The following is an 18,944-nucleotide window of genomic DNA, read 5'->3' on the forward strand; positions in this document are numbered from 1 at the left end:
AAGGAACGAAGGGCGATCAGCCCTCTTAGATTTCTCTCTCATTAAAAAAAGAGATAAAAAAGAAATGACTCAAAGAAAAAAAAATTGTACGAAAATAAAAATAAAAAGGAGTAAGACCGAAAGCATGGAATGCGAATTCTTTGGCTGTGAAGATCGGAGGAGAGGGTGCGAAGACGCACGAAAGAATATATGAAAAAAAAAGGGCAACCGCTCGCGCGATCCCCGTCTATTGTCTCTGTCCCGCTCTGATCGGTCTGGAATTTTTTTTTTCTGTTGCAGAGCCGAAGAAGGAAAAGACTGAACAGAGTGCAAATGGCGCGGTATCGCCGAGCGGTGAGCCGCAACCGAATCAGGGCACGGCTACGACCGGTAGCTTGCCGATCTCGGCCGCGCCCCCGAATTCAGGGGACCAGCAAAAGCCGAGCAGGCCGAACACCCTGGAAGCCAGGGTGGTGGCCAGGAGACTGATCTTGTTCGACAGTGAGTACATCAGATATCTGTGTCTGTGACCACAATTCTGATTCTTTTGTTCAATTGTAATCCTTGGATAGTTATAAAGCTCTTTGAACAATTCGTTAGAATTTTGTAGAAAATATTTTTAAGAAGAGGAGAACTTTTTGATGTTTAGTAGCTCGAGAGTTCTTGCAGTTTGTTGGATGAATAGTTAAAAATATCTTGAAATTATACCAAAAGAATTTTTCTTATGGAATACGTATCTTTAATGCGTTAAAATCGATGCGATACGTAAAATATTAAAATATAAAAGTGTTATATTTGTGTGTTGGGAAATTAGTTTTAAGTTGCTTGTAAGAGATTCACCGAATCGTCTCCAGGATAAAGGATTAATTTTTTATTTAAATTTATTTAAAAATTATTAACAGGGATTGATGAACATCGTCTGTGATAAGGTAATTTATATTAACATTGCTATAGCTACGAGCTATGTTGCTCTCGCAATATTTAGTGTAATGGCATTAACAAGGAACCAAGAAGTTATACTAATAGTCACAAGTCAAGTGAGGGAAGTTTCCATCACCTTCTCAGAGCGAATATTCATGAATAGACTGGAGTAGGGATACTTTGAGACGATTATTAGTTATCGACGGAATGGAAATGCAAATAGTACAGTTATTACATTAGTCTTGAGGGTGAGAAATTTTACGTTACATCTTGGATACAAAAATTGCATCGCCTTGACTTTCCACACTTCGTACGGATGGATTTAGAAATATATTTTGATAGAAATTTTGCGATTCTACTGTAGAAGAATCCTTTTTCATGGAATACATAATTTTAATCCTAAAATTTATAACAAGTATGATAATTTCAAAGTTTCAAGAGGAACAAAATGTAAACAGCGAGGATTAATTTAGTTTCGTATTAATATTCATTTTACTATAATTAAAAAGTTTTTAATTTTCATTTAAAAAAAGAAAAATTCTAGAAACTCCTGATCCCTGAATTTCTAACAGTGTTATTAATTATTCTCTGTTCATCGCTTGATTGCACGCCTACGTCAAATTGTGTTACATTCGTTAATTATTCCCAACGTGCTTTATACGCGTTTCGAGAACGTTCGTCCTACCATCGTGCAAACACTTGAGCGCGCATTTCTACTTGGACCGTGCATTTTTCATTAATTCCACTCGTGAAATGGCCGAGAAGAAACTTTTTCCATTACGTAATCGGCCGACGATAAAATGGAAAACTTCAGAAAATCGAGTACGTAATCACGCGTGCCTTGCGAAACATAAAACAAGATAATTTTAATAATAGTGGCGAGTGATGACACGTTAACAGGAAGTGGTGTGTCGCGCCACAATACGTGTTGAAAAAGTTGATTTAAATGCAACTCCTTAAAAGAAATAATTAATAGGCGAATCGATGTAATTTTGTTTGTTTTCGATATGAAGCAAATTGAAATATTTTTTCAATTTTTTTTTCAATTTCGAAAATGTTTAGTAAATGTAGAATTTGAAATAAAAATTCAAATTTATGTCAAAGCATTTTAAGAGAAAGGTTTTCTCGTGAAACAAAAATATATTATAATTTTCTCAATAAAAAATTCATCACGGATTTTTATTTATTCATGCACGATTAATCTATAATCTCTCTAAAATAAATATGGAAAATACAATAAAAAGTATAATCAACTTCCATAACTACTATGATCACACCCAGTTTTTAATCATCCCACGATTAAAAAGGAATGAAGAGAAAAGTTGAATGATAGAGGGATGAAAATTTTTTAGTATTATCAGCAAACTTCCGGTCAATTTAATATCTCGATGCTCTTTTTTTTTCTTTTTTTTTTTCTACGATGAACTATTAATATTTAAATTTCAGTAATAATATACGATCCAAAATCGTTGCATGCTTATAACTTTCGTCATCGTCCATATGTCATCGTAGATAATAATGAATTTTCGGGGAAAAAATTCTTTTTCCGAAATATTTATAGAGTCTCTAAAGCTAACTATTATTTCAAATATTTATAATCACAGTTTCTAACTATTTATAACTTCGGATGGAGGAGGACCCGTACAATTTATTCTCAAAATATTTCTTCGTCGTGATATTTAATTTCGACTACACTCGTTGAATATTAAACACTGTCGCCAGTGGATCGTATGTCGCGATAAAAGTGAAGAAAAATAGAATTTTTTCCGGTTTAATCCTCTGTCGCTTTTTTTTTATATTTTTCCTATTTTTTTCCGAGATTAATTTTTGTAGAAAGATAATGCGAAATGAATATTATCGATCGTGATTTAATATTTTCAATAAGAATTTACTTATTTATTATGTTCTTTTTTTTTTAAGGATCTATTTTGCTGATTTGAGCAGATATAATAAAATAGGAATAATAAATAGGAATAAATAAGTGAGATAATATTGGAACAATTGGATAAATCCAAAATCCGAGATAGCACGCGTATGCGAATTTATATGAGCCAGGAACAAGTAGTAAAACATTGAAACGAGGGAAACAGGGTGCAAGTGGAAGTAATATGTTTATGATCGGACCTGACTTCCAAGATTATGGGAAATGAGTACATGAATCCGTAAGTTTCATCACAGATCGTGTCATAAATAATACTTTGTTTTTTTTTTAATAAATAATAATCAAAAGATTATTTCTTAAAATTTATTGCACTATTTTTTGAACTTCATTTTTTTTGGTTATTTTTATCAAGTTCTTTGCTTTCCTTTTATAAAATTTACCTACTAGTATGGAAAAGTTCATTGATTTAAACGCTACTCTCGAGGAAACCATATTACTTATGGGATAATCTTATAATAATATTATTTTTTCTAAGTACGTAAAAGGAAAGATATTTTAAAAACTTCTCTCTTACAAAAGATTTTTCTATACTCAAATAAGACAAATGTAATTAAATATTTGCCATTAATATACTCTTAAACAGCAATTTTTTTTAATTTAATTCTTATAAAAATATATTTTCATATTTAACATGATTTAAATCAAATGTTTGAATCTTTTTGCGATAAAAATTTCGTCTCTAATGATCCACATTACTAAATATCAGCCCTGTATTTTTTTTTTATGACGAAACAAAGCAAAGAAATCTGCGACGAGATCGAGTTTTGGACTTTTTGTTAAAATAAAAATCAAAAAAAAGAAATAATAAAAAGACGGAAATCTAGATTTTTGAACGGATACGGAAGTTTTCGCCGGTTCGAATTTTCCCTGTCAAGCTGCAGGCGAAACGATAAACTTTCGTGTGCCATCGGCTTCTGCTCCGCAAATCGTCTTTAAAACTCTCGTTTACCTTCGAAACTTCAAAGTTCGCTTTTATCTCCGACTCGTCCCCACCACTTTTATCCCCGTTCACTTGTCGAATTCACTTTACGACGAAATCTTCTATTGGTACACAGCTATCGAGAAATGCGATCTCGGAAACCGTTCCTCCGCAAATTTTAAAAGGAAGCCGTGCGTTTCAATTCTTTCTTTTTTTTTTTTTTTTTTATCTCGTCTAAGGGGAAATTTCCTCGTCTCAGTGTCTCGGGAAAAATTTAATTCTTGGGATATTTTTAGAAAATTTAAGCTTTTAGCTTATGTGATAAAAATCAAAGAAGGGTAGGTCTTTAAGGGAAATTTTCGTTCGTATTATAAGAAACTTTGTTCAACGAAGTTTCAACCAACTACTTTATTTCTGGAACAATCATATTTTCGTTGTGTGATAAAAAAATAATGAAAGAAAAATAGGAACGTATCCACCATGTATAAATCTGAAATCATCTATATTCATAAAAGTAATAGAATTTATTGATCTATAATAAAGAGCTTGCTTGATGCTTTACACTCAAATTTACGACTCAAAAGAACGACACGATTATTTACGAATCTAAACATGAAAAAAAAGAAGAGGGAACAGTATTAACCTTTCCACTTTCTCTCTCTTTTTCTCTCTCTCCTCTCTCTCCATCAAAGTCGAGTTAAATCCACGGCACGCGATTTCTTCCAAAACTTCTGGTATTAAAATTCCACACCCCGCCATTATTATTACCTAATAAATTCAGCCCAAGTATCTCTAAATTCTCCGCGAAACATAAACTGTTATTTATAGACGTTAAAACCGAACGATCGGGGAGCAAGATTAAACATCATTTTTTTTTTATATATAACGAATCGAAGGAGTTAGTGAGCTCGCCATTGCTCGTCCATCGACTTCCGGATGGGGTATCCGAGGAATTCGAGCGATCCTGCGAAACTATGGGCCGAAGTGGCTCCCGCCGAAATTTCGCTCGCTGGCTTGCGGCTGGATGACTGCAAAGTTATTTAATATTTTTGCTTACGAACATGGGAAATTTATGGGCTCCCCGCCCTACCGTCGCCCGATATTTTCTTTCAGAAACAAGTTGTAAACTTGGAAATTTACATCGAGTGCACGGGTCAAGAAAGTTATTTACGTGTTCATATTTGTTCGATGTTGACGGAGAGAGTGAGAGAATTGAATTTTTTTTTTGGAATTGTTTTATCTCTGGCGCGATCGATGGAGAGGAGAGTGTTTTTTAGGCAATTCTGCGTGACTGGAATTTTTATTAACTTTTATTCTTCTCGTATCTTTCAAATTTTCAGAGAATTTTTAAGAGATTATGTGTATATATATATATATATTTGTGTGTGTGTGTATGTTTGAAAAGATTGAATTATTTTACTTTGCTTTAAGCGAAAAGTGTCTTTCTAAAATTCTAGCGATTCGAAATTTTATCACTGTCTTCTTACGCTTTCACAATTTTTAAAAAAAAAAATTGTATTTGTCATACGCTTCACGTCTCTCACAAATTCTGTTCGAAATAAATTTGATCGGAGTTTCGGCTATATTTTATGTTTTGAATATTTTCTTTTTTTCTTCTTCTTCTTCTGAAACGTAAATTTTCCTTTTTAACGAGTCTAACGAGACATGTCTAACGGGTCAAAGAAAAGTTTTTTTTAATAAAGTCTTAATGAATGTTACCCGAGTTTCTTTTATAAAATATCCCTGCAACCAGCGACGTTGGAATTTAGTTCGTCCGACGAGTTGCAAAAAAAAAACTTTTTTTCGAAAAAGAAAATAATTAACACGGATAATTCAAAATTAGTAGGAAGAAACACGGTGTATGATGTAACTTTTAATCCGATATATCATAAAAGATAATAATCCATTTCGATTAACACAAAAACGAACCCCCCTTGCAAAGAGGAAGAATTAAAAATTCCAAATACGGCGATAAGAAGAGAAGAATTTCAATCTCGGCGAGAGATTTTTCGTTCCGTTCATTCATCACGGTTTACGCAAGAATTTCGCGTGACAAATGAATCGTGATTCCGCCAACGATACACGTGGAATGTTATTAAAAAAGAAGGAAAAGAAAAAGAAAAAGAAACGAGCGCGAGGAAGGAAAAGAAGGAGGGAAGAGGCGAGGGAAATAAAGAAGGGAAAAATATGCAATGTCGCGAGGGAATTGGCGAAAAGAAGAACTCTGGAGGGCGGAATTTCGCCATTTGTCATTCGAAAGAAACGAGCAATGCATACTTGCCAACCTTTCCGCCGTATCTATACTCCCGGATGAATCGTACGGTCCCGAAAGGATTGCCACGTGTTCTGCCCTTTTCCCCTTCGTCGTGGAGGAAAGTGGAGCTGTGAATAATCGTTGGTCCACGCGATTGTGACACACACACACACACATTCTCGTTTCCAACCTATTTCCCATTTCGATTGCGAGCGTTGCGCGACCGTATAATGGAGGGAGAGGGAGGTAAAATTGTCGTACTGATTGATCGGGAGCAGATTGTCGGGATTGATTAGGTCGATTGATGTATAGATAGATTGGTGGATGGATCGTTGAGGAATTATTGAAAGGGCTGTTACGTGGGATTGCAAGTTTGGCGAGTAAATTTGGTGAGTAATGATGTATCTTTGACGGCATTATGGCTATGCGTGTTTGTAAGGATCGAGTTACTAATATTTGATATAGTTTCACTGATTATACAAGTTCGATTAAAATCTTTGATCTTTGATCTTAAATAATAATTATAATCTGGTTAGTAGTAAATTTAAAAATTTAATTTCTATGATATATGTTGTCTTTGTGAATCAAATCATGAGTGTTTTATTGATAAAAATTTCGAGGATGATTTTTTGAGTAATCCTGAATGATAATTATTCTGTGGCTAATGTAAATTTGAAAATTATTCTATGATGTGTCTTTCAGGAATCAAATCATGAATCTGACATGATTTTATTGGATGATTCTTTGTCTTTGAATAATCTTGAATGGTAATCATTCTGTGGTTACTGTAAATTTGAAAATTATTTTAAGACACGTCGTCTTTGTGGATCAAATCATGAACGTTGACATGACATTTTATTGATACAAGTTCGATTAGAATTTTTGATCTTTCAATGATTTCCATTTCATGATTCTTTGAGTAATCCTAAATGATAATTATTCTCTGGCTAATGTAAATTTGATATATATTCTATTATGTGGATCAAATTATGAATGTTGACATGATTTTCTAATAACGATGTACAACTTCAATAACGACCTTTGATTATGCTTCTCTATTTTGATAATTAATCTTGAAATTCGTAATAATATATCTCGAATGATACGTAATATGATTACGTATGGCCACTGTAAATCTCAGATTTACACCGAAGATCTATTAAACCGAATATAACGATCTTTGATGTGATTTATGTGACTTTAATTTATGACGATCCTCCAAATACTCGGATAAATCAACTATCCTCGGATTTTAAATTATTTTGAATCGATGATATAATTTCAATTTTCTTTTATCAATGTTCAAATGACCGTGAACCACGCTCCTACGATATAATCGATTTCCATTTGCTCCTGTCACTGGATAACTTGTTCACAGGGATGTTTTGTCGGAAACTGGATTATTAGGTCGTCCACTGACAATTTTTTTCTCGTTTTTCTTTTCGAAATTGTTAAATAATTTCAAAAAAGAGAGTGTTGGAATAAAAAAATCGAACTCGTTTTTTTGATTGCATTTCTTTGAAATTTTACTTTTTTAAATACACCATAGATATAGATCTTTATTAATTAAGCGATCATTTTAAATATTTCGAATTTAAATATAAATAATTTTACACGTGTATTTCTCCTATAAAGAACCGTAAAGAAAAATGGAACGATCCGAATGATTCTGATATAACAGAATGTTCCCCCCTCGATCCATCTTTGAGAAGTAGGGCGTTCTATATACGAATTCAATCAGAAGCATTGAAATTCAGTCGTATAGAATACGCGAGAGAGTGATTACGTTCTATACTCTCTTATTAATATCCAGTTTAAAATAATTATTTCGCAGTAAGCGGATATTCATCGATTTTGTAATTGCGACTGATGAGAGAGAACTGACAAATACATTTTCTTTTTTTTCTTTTTCCAGTGGAGAAGGGGGTCCTAGACCAAAGCAGCGAGAACCAGCAGGTGATCGAGAGGTGTTACCCTCTTCCGCCCCAGAACACGTTGATGCTGTCGGAACTTCCGGAACCGCCGATTCCGCTCAGCGAAATCGGGCCGATCCCACCCCCTCCGATGTTCAGCTCCTCGAGTCCAACCCTCTTGTTGGCCAAGCAACGGCAAATAAGAAACCCTTTGTCGTCGGACTACGAGGACGAAGGTGCGTGAATCAGTCGAAAACTTTTCGATCTTCTCTGGCAACGCTCGAATATGAGAGAAATTTCTTTGAATTGAATTAAACCTTGCTTGCTTGCTTTTTGCAATAATTCTGAAATCGAATCAGACCTAACAATATATGTACATACCGTGTAAAATACTTGGAGATCGTAAAATCGATCAATGTGTCGAGATCTATCTGTAGTTTCGAGAGTATTTCTTCTCTGCCCTCCGTAGACTAAGAGGACTTGAAGTTTTGATCGATTGAAAATTTCTTCTTTTTTGCGAATTATTATTGGTAAAATTATATTTTATTCTTTCTCATATTTTATTCTTCTCTGGCCACAGAAGACGAAGAGGACTTCGACGTGGAGGAGGAGGACAACATGTACGTGCCGAGGATGTCGCAGCCTGATCCAACCATCGATACGTCCAGAGTGGAGGAGATCCCCGCGAAGGAGCCTAAGTTTCACGCGGTCCCTTTAAAGAGCGTTCTGAAGAAGAGGGGTTCCGGAAGTGGGCCTGGCACGCCCCAGAACACGCCCACGCAGGAGAACAGGCCGTTGACCCTTCGTCAGGAGCTGCACGCCTCCTTCAAGTTAGTTCGCGATCAAACAACCGATTTCTTCGACGAGCAACGACCAACTTTCTTTCATACATCGCATCTTTTCTTCTTCGAAAGACTCGATGGAGAGGGGGGGTGGGGGAAGAAAAAAGAAATCTTAATTTCAATCATGGAAAGGCTGTAAGAGAAAAAGGATTGTTGAAACGATCCGACGTCCACGAGTCTTTCTCTCGTTCAAGCGACGAAATTCGTCGCGAGAGGACGAGTCTTCTTCATAAAGGTTGCAAGGCGTCGATAATAAAATGTCTTCCTTTCAATTGTGATACCTCGAAGTGGTATTCAAGACTTCTCTTCGAGGGGATGAAAGGTTCGACTGGAATTGGAGGATTGCTCGAGGATTGTTAATTAGTACGAGGTGGATTCTAATGAAAAAGCGCCTTGAGACCGATGGAGAAAGCTCGTCTTGGAACATCGTTCTTCACCTTGTCATCTCTCTCTTTCTCACGCGCACGTGTTCTTCCCCGCATATTCTTCTCCCTCTTTCTCTCACCCCGGTCCTTTTTCATTCGTCGTCCGACGATCAAGATGGACGCACGAATTCCACGTTCTCCTTTTAATTTATCGAATTATCACGTTTCTCGTAATTTCGATTCGATTTTTGGCGTTTCCTATACGATCTTTCGTTTCTCTTTCGTTCGTTCCTTTTTTGAAAAATTCAAATCTTTATTAAAGAGAATGCTATTCTATAAAATTATTTAAAAGGAACAGATACTTTCTTAAATTGTTTATAGCTTTTTTTCAAATTATGAATAAATTCAATACATTGTATTGTTTTGAAAGTAAGACGTAATAGGAAACTTATCTCGATGAATTTGTTCAAATACATACTGCATATTATTTAAACCAGAAAAAAAAAGAACTAAATTCGAAAGCAATCATTTCAATCGTGACGTGAAGCAAAATTATATTTCCTATATTATTTCCAAATTAAGATAATCAAAATAATTTATTATCTCAAACATTTGATCTTTAAAAATCTCCAACTTATATTCTCTATAGCGTATCAATAAAAGAACATTGTAAATTCATTCAGTCACGTAAACGTTACCGAATACAAATCCCTTTACGAAGCAACGTGTCTCTCGATTCGAAGCAACTAAATTCATAAATAAGTGAAGAGTGTTCCCTTTCGATTATTCCGTAAAGTAAATCGTTCGATTCGAAAGTTGAATCGAAAATTGGATCGAGAACGATGCTCCTGTGTGAGGCGAATCCCACGAAGGGGGTAGCTTCGCTCATTCGTCCATTTAAAAAAAAAACAACAACAACAACAAAAACAAAAATCTCAACATTATATGTCAGTCACTAGTTAAAAGTGTGGTATTTTTCTTATGCTTAACCAGAAGGCCACCGTTGAGGCCTAGGATGAGAATATGGTAATTGGGCATTGGTCTAACTAAGCATGCGCGAACCGATATGGTATATATATAACTAAATATATATGTATATAAATATTTGTATATTATATTATCCACGGCGGTTGATCGCAGAGAACCAAATAATGTTCTAGTCTCTCTTTCTCTCTTTCTTTCTTTCTCTCTATTTCCTATTTTTCTATTTTTATCGTCTTTCATTCCTTTTGTATTTAAATTTTTCCTATTATTCCTTCGTTTCTCTTCTAATTTTTATTCTCTTCTTTGAACAAGAGCGAGTATGATAACTGCGTTAGAGTATAGCTTTCTTTCCAGGTAGATGCAAATTGTAGAGAAAAATTTTCCTGAGTAATAGCCTCTATTGTACTGTTACATTTTTTCCATAAATGTTGCATCTTATTCTTTTAAACTCTATCTCTTGATTTTAGTAAATTTGTTCGGACAAAAGTCAATGAGATTTCCCAACGAAATAAATAAATTCAATCATACTACCACTAGAGCCATACAATGAAAAATTTTTTTCCACAACTTCTTTTTAACTGTATATTTTCTCGGACAGATATAACTATAAGATATAACTATATCCAGTCACCAGACTCGCTCTTTATTTTTCTCTTTCTCTTTCCCCCTCTATTTATCTTCTTCTCTATTTTTCTTTCATCTTTCTCTCTGTGTCAGCATCAGGAGCGCCGTGAGCATGGTAAACGTACGACCTTAAGCATGAGAAAACCCTAGGGAAAACCCATGAAAACTGTCGCCCACGCTTCACACGTTCCATTATCTTTGCGTCTCATGCGGCTCGAAGAGAACCTCGAAACCATCGATCGACGAGAACGAGGATCTCGAGATATATTTTATTGCGTTGCGTCCAGGACGAATCGGGCTTTTCTTTTTTTCTTTTCTTCCTCTTTCTTTTTCCTTTCTTTATTTTTTTTTTTTTTAAAGAGCGTTCGATTCGTCTGTCGGCTGATAATGGATTAAGAAACGTCACCGGCGTTTCTGGTGACGTTTCTTCGCTTCGCGCGTGTTTCTTGTCCTCTTGCGCTCCCATTGCCGAACGGCTTCGACGCTTTTTACGCTCGTTCGCTTTCACCGAGGTTATCGAATCTTCTGGGAAGATGGATCGCGTTTGTCTCGACCCTCTTGCGCTTTTTTCAATCACGGGGATGATGAGTCGGATGGATTTGCTTTTCTCGAGACTCGTGCACGAATTCGTTTCGTTCGAAAGAGCTTTAATCCTTCTGTGAGATTGTCTTGATCTTATGAAACATCTTAGAAAATCTGGCATGTTTATGTAATATTAGCAAGAAATAACGTAACACTTTGGAATATTTGATTCTTCGTTGTACAATGAAAGTGTAATCACGGAAGGGTTAATTGGATCATTTGACGTTTCAATGTTTGCACAGCTGAAGGTTAATAACCTCGAGGTTATCAAGCTCCTCTCTCTCTCTCTCTCTCTCTCGACAGCTGTTTAAACAATTGAAGTTTGTATCTGATCCAAATTCATTTTTAAATGTTCGTTTCTGTTACTATATTTTGTTACTGACTTTCCTCGTCTTAATCCCTCGCGCAATTTTTTAATTAAGAAACGTAACACCTTGACCAACATCTTGAACATTTTCGAAACGTTCAACGACACTTTTTTCAAAAAAAAGCTCGATCGAGTGCGAAGGATTAAGATGCATTTTGAGAAGAAATTTTAAATTATATCTCTGCTTCTTAAATTTCCACCCCAAAATTTCTCCAAATGTACAAAGTCCAATTTCGTATCTGTATATCTACCTGCTCTGATAACTTCTCTAATACAACAGCACCCTATTGTATTTTTGTAGCAAAAAAAAAAATTAACCTCCCAAATCCCCTTCTCCCCCTAAACCAAAAATGGTAACAGAAACAAATCGAATCGAATTCTCTTCCAATTAAAAATAATAATGAAGAAAAGAAAAGAAAGAAAGAAGGAAACAACTATCTTACTATGTTTCCTCTCCAACGTATCGTGCGCGACTATTTCAAACATTCCTGAAGATTAAAAAAAAAAGAGAGAAAAAAAAATAAAAATATTGTGTCGAGAAGGAAACGGCGTTATCTGCGTCGACGTCGTTGATAACCTATTTTTTGACGGACAAGAATCGAGTCACGTAAAAATCCGCAACTTGCTTCTGTTATCTTCATCGACGTGTCACATATATATATATACACATATGTGTGTATGTGTGTATGTATATATATATACTGTGCATATATACACTGCCCTCCAACCCGTATATCGTTGTTTTCATCCCATATATTCCGCATATATTCGTAAATTTGGAAGCGTGGTAGAGTAGAACATTGGTTCGAGTAGCGTCAACCAGCGTTACTTTTACACGAAGTGTAACGACGATGATAATAACCGGTTGATCGTGTCTTTCTTACCGATTCTTCCAGCAGTCGACCGGTTAGATTCGGCCTTGCTCTTCCATGCACCCTCGAGAACAAGGAGAACGCGAGGCCGTACGTGATAAGGGAGGATGCGGATGGCGATTCAGGGGACGGACAGGTGCTCTACAGGGACGAGTACGACGATGAGAAAAGTGAGTAAACGAAATTTTTTTTTTTTTTTTTGGAATTTTAAGAGAACTTAAAATTGTACGACTTCGATTTTTGTGATGGTGGTTGTATTGAAATTCACGCGGGAAATTTAAAAAGATATTTGTTAACGATTCAATTATATAATATTCGTGGTCGTGTTCTCTCCTTGATCGTGTTCTTTATTGTTTGATGATTGTTAAAAAAAGAATTGCGCGATCGAAGGACAATCGAGTTTCTCAGGTGATTTAAAGTTAAGTTGGAAAATTGATTTTATTAAATTAATTTCGAGAGGAAAAAGTCGTATAATACGTGGATTTATTATTTTTCATAAATTTATAGATAAGTGATAAATTAATAAGTAAGTTGAGCTAAGTTAAACGTAAAGCGTAATAAACTGAATGTCAGACTAAACAGTGAAAGGAGATTACAAAGGAGAAGGGATAAAGTTCAGGAGGTTAAACGAAACTTTATGAATAAATCTAAAGAAAAAATTGGCGAGTGGTGGAGAAAGTTGAACGAAAGTTTGAAAGTTGGTGGTGGTACGAAAGAGTTGAAAAGAAATTAGAGGAAACGTTTAAAAATGGGAATAGTGAAAAGTTTAGAGAGGATAAGATGCGGAGGTTCAGAGTTAAGTTTAAAGAGCTGAAGAAATATTTTTAGCATGATTTGAAGAGACATTTAAATTAAATAAAACTGTTATATAAGAGGAGAAAGAAGAATCGATCAATGATTAAATAAATACATAATCATATCTGATATTGAAATTGTGAAATTTCTATAGTAAAATTTCATTCTATATTTAGCGTACTATTAATAATATATTACTTTTAATGACAAAAATATAGAGAACTTTATATAATTGACTAATCGATTATTAAAATTAACTATCCTATATCTAAAATTCATTCAACATTAACCGCGCAGAAAGTTGGATAATATAATTGATAAAAAAATCTCGAAAACCAAATTATCCCCATTAAATACAAAATATCAGAAGCAGAAGTTCGAACGCGCCAAAAGGGGGCGCGAATTTAATAAAAATTAATCCTCGTCTTTTTTTTTATTATTAAACAAGCACACGGAACCATCGATTTTCCAATTGGAAATTAATTAATGGATTATCGAACTAGGGCTAAATTTCATTATCCTCCACGCAAAAAAGTTTCATCGTAAATTTTTAATATCCTCGAGGCTCCCGTTACCTTTCATTAACAACTTCTCTTCCTATTTTTTTCCCCTTCCCTCGACGTTATTAAACATTAAAAATACCGAATTACGTGTGTAGCCAATGGCTTACACGTAATAAATCGTTCAACAAGATCTGAAACGACAACGATTTATCTTGGCATTTAACGAGACTTCCAATACAAATTTCTTTTAAGCGTATACTATTTTTTAATAATTTCTCAGGATGAAAAGATGAGAAAAGGACGAAAATTTGTTTCCTCAAAAGAAGAAATCAATGATCCGTTTTAACAAGAGAAACGCAATATAATTCTTTTTGCTTCTGGTTCCCTTTTTTTCTTTTTCCCCTTTTTTTTCTTTTCTTTTTCTTATTCTTATACCAATTACATAAACGATACAGCTGCAACGGTCATCGTTCCTAATTGAAATTTCTTCCATTTCTACCCTCGCCAGAACGTGGATTCGTTTGGCAATTAATCCAAGACAATTAAACGACTCGTTAACGATCTTTCCACTTTTCCACCCCTTCCTGTTACCCATTCTACCGAGCTTGTTGGAACTTTCAATGCATTTTTTAGCGAGACAATAAAACTTTTTTCTTCTTTCTTTTTTTCTTATACTTTTTCTAAAAATTTCAAGCTATCGTCATTACATAATTTATGTTACTATTATTATTGTAAGATGAATGAACATCCAAATTGATCGAGTAACGAATTTGATTTGTCACGTCACTTGCTGCCCAGTCTAAAATAAAATCAAAAGATAAATATTCACAACGTTGTTTCGGAAAGAACAGAACGAGAATTGCACAGAAAATATAGAAGAAAATATTTTCTACGAAAGCATCGCGTAACAAACATCGCTTCCGATCTTGGACTAATTCCACTTCGTGTATCCAATTAGACACCGGTGCTTGGTTCAACAACGAAACCAGTCGCACTTCTCAAGCGCTAAGCGCTCGCAAGATCGAGTTCGTTAAGTTAATTTGCTCCAGTCACTTCCATCATTGCAAAATCACCTTATCTACCTTATCTATCCTATATATATATATAAATTTTGTAACAACGATCCATTAAAACTTAAAAAAATAATTCTCTCCCTTGATAATTGAAAAATGGAGAATTAATGGAATGACAAAGACGATTTTTTTTTTTCGATTTTTCGACGATGAAAAATACGAGGCAGCGAAAGGGCTGTAAAAAGACAAGATAGCTCGATTGCCAAACACACGAAATCAGCATTCGTGGTCCGTACTAATTATACCCCCGGCGCGATACGTTTATTCACATAGGCGAACGCGTGATCACGCAAACGCCTCGAGGGTTATATTAATCCCCGAACATCGCTGGCAAGCGGTTCAGTGTGTTTCTGGCCGTTGTTTTGTCTTAAGTTTGTGCCGCCACCATCTTGATCTCTGGTGAGAATTCGAATCACGATCCTCCCGCTGAAAACGTTCTCGAGGAATTTTCTCAATCGGCCGGTCTTTCGAAACGAGGTCGAATCCGCGAAAGAAGAAAAATTTCTGTCAAAAATTTTGAAGAAGATCTCTATCGAAGATCTTCGATTTCTGGAGAAATTTCTGAAGAGGAGGAAATTCGTTGCGCCTCGACTGATTCGCCACGATTAGAGATCTCTAAATTGAATAAAAGTCGGGGCAGCAGTTGAAGGGATCGAGTTGTCCCGATTGATTTGTACGAGGGTTGTCGGATCGAGTGGAAGATTGGCACGAGGGAGATCAACTTGGAGGAGAATTGTAGTTGTCGGGAGGAGGGTCGGGGGAGGAAGGAATTAGGAAGTGGATCAAGAAGCGAGCGGAGCGATGACACCATGCTGTCGATCTGGACCGCGTCGACACTGTCGATCGCCTGCGGCGAACCCTTCAAGTTCAAGCCTTCCATGCGACGCTGTCTTAGCTGTTCTTCCCTCGTCGACGGTAAATTGTGGTGTAAATCGAATTTGGATTACACGGAACAACTTTCCCAACAATCTTTCAATCCGTGTCGAAACGATTTTAGGGAACATCCGATTCTTAATCTAATCTGTAAAAGAAAAGAAAAAAATTGAAACGTCATTGCCACGAAAATGATTGAAATATCTTTACTTCCTATTATTTTTAACGATTATTTATTTTACCAGAATTGTATTATATGCTATTGTATTATATGCTACGAAAATATCAATAATCCATTCGGTTGGTTAATTAGAAAGAAAGAAGTGTTAGAAGTGTTGTTAGGAGTCATTTGACGGTGGTTGAGAATATCCACGTTAATTTTTACGATGATTGTTCTAATATGATTATAACGTAGATAACGCCACGAGAATATCGTGCATGTATATATATAATGTTTGAATTAAAAGGCTGATCGTTTGTTTAATTGCAGGCCGGTTGGCAGCAAAGATTGCGCGCAAGGAGTCGCTGTCCCTGAAACTCGCCCTGAGGCCGGACAGGCAGGAGCTCATCAACAGGAACATCCTTCAGCTGCAGACGGACAATGAGAGGCAGGAAACGAAGGAGGCAATTGGTGCCAAGCTCATCAGGTGAAAAAATATTCTTTCTTTTTTCTTTTCTTTTTATTTGAATGCTATCCATGATATATATATATATATATGGATCGTTAAAAATATTCATTTCGATCGAAATCATATCTGAAAGTGGCATCGATGATAATGGAAAAATGGAAAGAGAGTAAAAATCGTGCTGTCGCTTTGTTCTTTATCTGAAATTTAAAGATCTTAATAGGACGTAAGCAAGTTGTTCGTTAAATAGGAATAGATATAGGTGAGGTAAAAGGTTTCGTTAAAAAATTAAAGGATATTCGAAAGTTTGTGTTGAGTTGTCACTCGCTGTAAGAAAGGAAGGAAACTCTGTAAAATCTATTTAAAGTTTCGTTAAATAAAAGAGCGAGTTTGCGAGTTAAATAAATTGTTTTTGACAAGGGAATTATTTTTTTAGAAATAAATTAAATTAACTTGAACTTTGTAAATTATTAAAAAAAAATTAGATATCACGTATTACGATATATCTTAAAAGTGAATATATCTCGTTAAATCGTACGTTGTTTTTGCTTCGTTTAAAACGTATAAAAAAAGGATGATTAAAAGATAACGAAGAAAAAGCACAGAGGGTGATTATTTGAGATTTTATTTTCTTGGAAATTTCAAAAGAAGAAAAGCCTTCTCCGATTATTAAAAATCACGCGTTGAAATGAATCAAGAAATCTTCCATCGAAGATCGTTAAAACCTTCGATAAACCCTATCTCTTCGCTTCGTCTAGGTAAATAAAAAAAAGATAATTGAAAGATAACGAAGAGCAGGGGACGATCATCCGCATTATTTCAAGATTATTATTTTTTTTTTTTTAAATTTCGAAAGATAACCGTTGGTTAATTAAATATCATCGTTAAATCGAATCGTTTGGTCGCTTAAAATAAATAAAAAGATGATGCGGAACACGGATGGATCCATCGATCGTCCACTCCAGATCTCGCCTCGTCCACGGAATAATCGACGTTTCATCCATGGTATAGAAAAGCCAAAGCCCGAATTGTCATCGATATCTGTCTGACCGACTAGTTACGTCCCCTTGAATCTGTCTGTGGAATCCTAAATTTAGGAATTAATCAGGAACGCGCGAGGATTTGTTTCCTTGTGCGTGTGTGACAGTCGGGGGCAGCTGAATTCCACCGATCGTGATTCACGAGTCTTCTCTGAATGGAGGATATTGCACGCGTGTGCGCGTAATTTCCAACGTCCTTGGACGCACACACGTCCATCCTATTGATTTTCCTTCGAAAAGGGGGGGGGGGTTTAATCATTCATACGGATTAAAATGGGTTCTACATTGGTGGGCCGATGTTGATGGAACACGTAACGCGTTGGATTTGTTTGTTGAACCTATCGAGAGAGAGATGTAAAACGGTCGAAACTGCAATTATTCGTTTTTACTTATTAGGCGCGAGGAAGTGGCGTGTAGCATAGCAGTCCGTGCTTGACGCAATAGTTGTTATCGAGGCCTTCCGTCTGTGTTATTGGAACTCGAGATAAATTTAGATCGCTTGTTATATATTTTGTCTGGAGAATTGTTTGGGAGATTGGCGAATTTTTTTGGCGTAGATGTGTTTGTTGTGTTTTTGGATAGTTGATCGCGTTGAATCTTTCACGATTTCTATTTAAGAAATCTCGTTTCTTATAGATAGATCGAAGAATTTATATTCTAGAACGATCATTTTCAACAACATCAAGGGAAAGAAACAATCTAAAAAAAGACAATCTATTTGAAAAATAAATTTCTTTCCTATCGTTGAGTAAATTTTTAATGCTCTTGAAAAAAGTATTATTTTCTTTTAATACGAAACAATTTCCTTAAGCCTTCTCTAGCTTCTCTAAGCCGGCTTCCTCTTAAATTCCTTCCCTGACAAAACATCTATTTAATATTATGTTGACGTTTGAACGCAAGTAATACTTGTACAATCCGTGGAGAGACAGCTGTCACCAGGAGGAGATTACATCGGATCACGGGCAGACGGTTGACCATTCGCATATTTGTGAATCATTCGCAAGTGGATTTTACACTCTCCCCGACCGATCCCCCTCCCCCTTTGAACCGATAGAAAATCGGTTTACGAGCGTATTATAGAGTTGAACTGATTTCGCGTGGCGTTCTTGTTTCAGGCGGCTGAGCATGCGACCGACCCAGGAGGAACTGGAGGAACGAAACATTTTGAAAAGTAAGCTCTCCGATATTTATTCTTCGAAAAATGATCTTTTCTCCCCTCGATCGAAATTGAATATGTGCACATTTTTCGCGTACACGTAAGATTTCCCGGGCCCGATGTTTTTGGAAATTTTCAATTTTCTCGAGCGCGCGATAAAACCTGGGGATAAAATACGATATAAGGTATAAATCTATTTGCAGAGCAAAGTCCTGCGGAGGAGAAGAAGCAAAAAGAAGAGAAGAAGCGGTATCTGCTTCGAAAGCTCAGCTTTCGACCGACGGTTGAAGAGCTCAAGGAGAAGAAGGTATATC

The 18,944-nt window shown here is 35.7% G+C and overlaps 1 protein-coding gene across 36 annotated transcripts in view; it reads left to right on the top strand.

The window, feature by feature from the left end:
* Positions 1–18,944, top strand: part of LOC107998112 (phosphatase and actin regulator 4) — a 314,594-nt gene that overhangs the window by 287,670 nt on the left and 7,980 nt on the right. For 9 of the 36 annotated variants that reach the window (XM_062072725.1, XM_062072740.1, XM_062072732.1 and 6 more), the window contains 8 exons: positions 280–480; positions 7,931–8,164; positions 8,509–8,758; positions 10,129–10,161; positions 12,589–12,734; positions 16,299–16,455; positions 18,590–18,645; positions 18,834–18,937. In XM_062072725.1, the coding sequence (XP_061928709.1) occupies positions 280–480; positions 7,931–8,164; positions 8,509–8,758; positions 10,129–10,161; positions 12,589–12,734; positions 16,299–16,455; positions 18,590–18,645; positions 18,834–18,937 (1,181 nt within the window). The remainder of the gene's footprint in view (positions 1–279; positions 481–7,930; positions 8,165–8,508; positions 8,759–10,128; positions 10,162–12,588; positions 12,735–16,298; positions 16,456–18,589; positions 18,646–18,833; positions 18,938–18,944) is intronic. The other 27 variants (XM_028666825.2, XM_062072741.1, XM_028666828.2 and 24 more) reach the window with 7 other exon arrangements.

Source organism: Apis cerana, linkage group LG3 (assembly GCF_029169275.1).
Source record: "Apis cerana isolate GH-2021 linkage group LG3, AcerK_1.0, whole genome shotgun sequence".
Lineage (NCBI taxonomy): Eukaryota > Metazoa > Arthropoda > Insecta > Hymenoptera > Apidae > Apis > Apis cerana.